Below are 3,858 nucleotides of genomic sequence, written 5' to 3'. Positions count from 1 at the left end.
AAAAAAAATCCTCATTTCCCAAACTTCACATAATATTTACCATTGCCAAATATTTTTTCATTCTTATGAATTGGCAGCACCATGTTCATGCACTACAGGAATTAGTCTGTCTATGGGAGTGTAAACATATATAGAGAGAGATACATTCTTCATCAAAACACATTTGCTGGCAATCCTCTGCATGGAGAAACTTTGTTCTGAGGAACTACTTTATTTAAATGGACATGTTTCAGATCTCTTCTTCTGCTTCTCTGTCCTTTCTTCGTCCTCTGACTCTTCTCTCTTTACAGAGCTCTCCAGGGAACGGTGCACTGAATCACAGCGCTTAGGGTGGGGGAGACCTCTGGATGTCATCTAGTCCCAACCACCCTGGTCAATGCAGAGGGAACTAGATGAGGTTGCCCAGGGGCTACCCCCAGTCATGCATTGGCCACAAAGGTGCTGAGAGTGTGCTCCATCCACTGTGCAGGCCATTCATCAAGATGTTAAACAGTCCTGCCCCACATGGTGATCCCTGAGGGATGACGCTAGTAACCAGGTGCCACTTGAAACTTGTACCACTGATCACAGTGTTTCAGCCTGATGGTTCAGCCAATCTTCCACCTGCCTCATGGTCCATTGATCCAGGGCAGATCTGGACAATTTACCTCTAAGGAGACTATGGGGGACTGTGCCAAAGGCCTTGCTAAAGGGAAGGTTCACAAAATCCCCTGCTTTCCCCTTGTGCACAAAGCCATTCATCTGATGGTAGAAGGCAATCGGGTTGGTCAGGCATGTTTTCCATTTCCCCTTGCTCAACCCATGCTGCCTCTTCCAGGCCTTGTCCTTCATAGGCTTGGAGATGGTTTCCAGGAGGATTTGCTCAATCACCTTCCCAGGGAATGAGATGAAGCTGACCAGCCTGTTGTTGCCCACATCCTCCCTCTTGCCCTTCTGCAAAATGGGTGCAATGTCTGCCTTTTCCCAGTCATCAGGAACCTCCCTGATTACCCTGACCTTTAACAGACGATCAACAGCAGCGTTGCAATGACTCCAGCCACCTCTCCCTGCACCCTGGGGTGCTTCCCATCTGGTCCCATGGACTTGTGTGTGCCCACTGGGCAAAAGTCCTCCCCAGCTGCTCCGTCCTCTGCCATGGGTGAGGCTTTGCTAACACAGATGCTGCCAAAGGACTTGGGGGCCAGGGAGGCCTGACAGTAGGCAACACCAGTAAAAGAGAAGGTAAAAGAGGCAATGAGCTCCTCAGCCTTTCCCCTGTCTTTGTCACTATGTCCCCTGCCCCACTGAGCAGGGACACCACATTTTCCTTGGCTGCATGCCTTGTGCTGCCCATGTGCTTACAGAAGCCCTTCTGGTTACCCTCCCCATCCCATCCCATCCCAGTTGAAGGTCCAGCTCCAACTCCCACTGAGCTTTGGTTTGCCTAACTCCATCCTAAACAAGATGAAATCCTCTCTGCTGCAGTGCAGGACGGTGATTCTGTCATTCCTCCTACCTCTCCACCATCTCAAGATCACTGCAGTGACAGCCAACCTCCACATTCACATCCCCATCCAGGCTGAGCTTCAGGCAAAAAACCAAGGGGAGGATGGTGCCATCTCCCTAGAGGTGCAACTACAGAGGTAGAGAACTCACCCTGCAGAAAAGCCTACATTTCTCCCCTCACCACTGAGAGGATCCAGGCAATGGCCTTCTATGTGGTTAAAGGTGGATGCAAAGAACTTCAGGGGTAATGTAGCTGTGCCTGAGGCAGTGCCTCCCAGGCTGCCCTTATAGTCAACAAGGCAGAAGAAGGAGGTGTTCACCTGCCTTCTTCTGGATGGTCACATAAAGCACAAATTGCTCCTGTCCCAGGGACATTTGCCCTGTGCTTGAAATGGGGCCTGAGGTCCTAGGCCTTTAGGATAATTCAGCTTGAAGGGACCACAGGAGGCCTGTAGACCAAACTGCTGTTCAAAGCAGGGTCCGATGGAGGGTCAGAAACCAAAAAATGTCCCTGCCAAAGGACTTCTGGGGTGATAGAGCAGGAGAAGACAGTAGAGGGTTGACAGCGTATTATAAGTCCCAATGACAAAAGGCTTTCATTTCTCCCCTTCTCCCGAGAATTAAATCCTCAGCTCTCCAGAAGGAACAAGCTGGGTCAGTAACTTTGCCACTAACACAGAGACGGAGAAGTTCCTGAGTGCCTTACAGACAGAGGCTGGTCCAAAGGCCACCACCCCAATGGCACCAGACCCCCCCAGGCATGCCTGCCTTGCTGCTGGGCACCTCCCAGCCACAGGGCCACTATGGGAGGAAGATGGTCTACAGGCCCAGTAGACAGCCTCAGGGCCTCCTCTGCATGCTCCCTGCCAGCCCTGCAGAGGACCCAGGAGATGGTTCATCCTTCAGGGCACACAGCTGGACGCCCAGTCCTCCAGCTGGGCATGGAGCCATGTCTGGGGGTGACATCTGGGGTAAGGACCAGCATGCGAGGTTGGGGAGATTGTCTCTCAAGGACATGTGCTGGGGACAGGGTGTGAGGGACAGCAGCTTTGGAGGAAGAGTCCAGCCTCCAGGCACAGACACCAGGAAGAACCTACTTTATTACAGAGATGCTGTGATGGAGTCAGCTCTGACCCAGTGTTAGAAACAACTTTATGTGGGCACCTGGTGAGACAGAGCAGCCTCAGGAAAGGTGGAATGAATCCAAGCATTTATGTAGCAACAGGGTGACAAATAATAATAACAACAGTAATAAAAGTAATAATAAAAATAAAGTGAACAAAGCTCAGTCCAGGTCTGGGACACAGCGGGAGTCATTTGTGGAGAGCAAAGGCAATGTTACCACTGCTGAAAAATGTCCATGAAATCACTTTCCTCAGGGCATCTTTGAGCTCCTTGTTCCTCATGCTGTAGATGAGGGGGTTCAGTGTTGGAGGCACCACTGTGTACAGAACAGCCACCACCAGATCCAGAGCTGGGGAGGAGAGGGAAGGGGGCTTCAGGTAGGCAAAGATGCCGGTGCTGACAAACAGGGAGACCACAGCCAGGTGAGGCAGGCACATGGAAAAGGCTTTGTGCCGGCCCTGCTCAGAGGGGATCCTCAGCACAGCAGTGAAGATCTGCACATAGGACAGCACAATGAAAACAAAACACCCAAGCATTAAACAGGCAGTAACCAGAAGAAGGCCAACTTCCCTGAGGTAGGATTCTGAGCAGGAGAGCTTGAGGATCTGGGGAACTTCACAGAAGAACTGGTCCACTGTGTTGCCTTGGCAGAGTGGCATTGAAAATGTGTTCCCCGTGTGCAGCACAGCAGTGAGGAAACCACTGGCCCAGGCAGCTGCTGCCATTTTGGCACAAGCTCTACTGTCCATGATGGTTCCGTAGTGCAGGGGTCTACAGATGGCAACATAGCGGTCATAGGCCATGACTGTGAGAAGAGAACACTCTCCTCCAAACAAGAAGAAAACCAGGAAGACCTGGGCAGCACATCCCAAGTAGGAAATGGCCCTGGTGTCCCACAGAGAATTGGCCATGGATTTGGGGACAGTGGTGGAGATGGAGCCAAGGTCGAGGAGGGAGAGGCTGAGGAGGAAGAAGTACATGGGGGTGTGGAGGCGGTGGTCACAGGCTACAGCTGTGATGATGAGGCCGTTGCCCATGAGGGCAGCCAGGTAGATGCCCAGGAAGAGCGAGAAGTGCAAGAGCTGCAGCTCCCGTGTGTCCGCAAATGCCAGGAGAAGGAACTCATTCAGGGAGCTGCTGTTGGACATTATGCTATCTCTGGGCATGGGGGACTGTCGAAACAAGAAAAGATATTGAGAAGTTAGGAGACAGTTTTCAAGCAAAAAAAATATATATATATTGCATTTC

At 51.4% G+C, this 3,858-nt stretch overlaps 1 protein-coding gene across 1 annotated transcript; it reads right to left on the bottom strand.

The window, feature by feature from the left end:
- Window positions 1-2,894: 2,894 nt before the first annotated feature.
- LOC136996117 (olfactory receptor 14A16-like) lies at window positions 2,895-3,413 on the bottom strand (the record flags this gene model as incomplete). The annotated part of the gene is made up of 1 exon (XM_067317107.1): window positions 2,895-3,413. A coding segment is annotated over exon 1 (519 nt), but the record flags the coding sequence as incomplete, so codon positions are not given.
- Window positions 3,414-3,858: the final 445 nt, after the last annotated feature.

This window comes from Apteryx mantelli, unplaced genomic scaffold (genome assembly GCF_036417845.1).
Source record: "Apteryx mantelli isolate bAptMan1 unplaced genomic scaffold, bAptMan1.hap1 HAP1_SCAFFOLD_20, whole genome shotgun sequence".
NCBI lineage: Eukaryota > Metazoa > Chordata > Aves > Apterygiformes > Apterygidae > Apteryx > Apteryx mantelli.
Note: the sequence above shows the minus strand (reverse complement) of the source record. Positions and strands in the feature narration are given on the sequence as shown.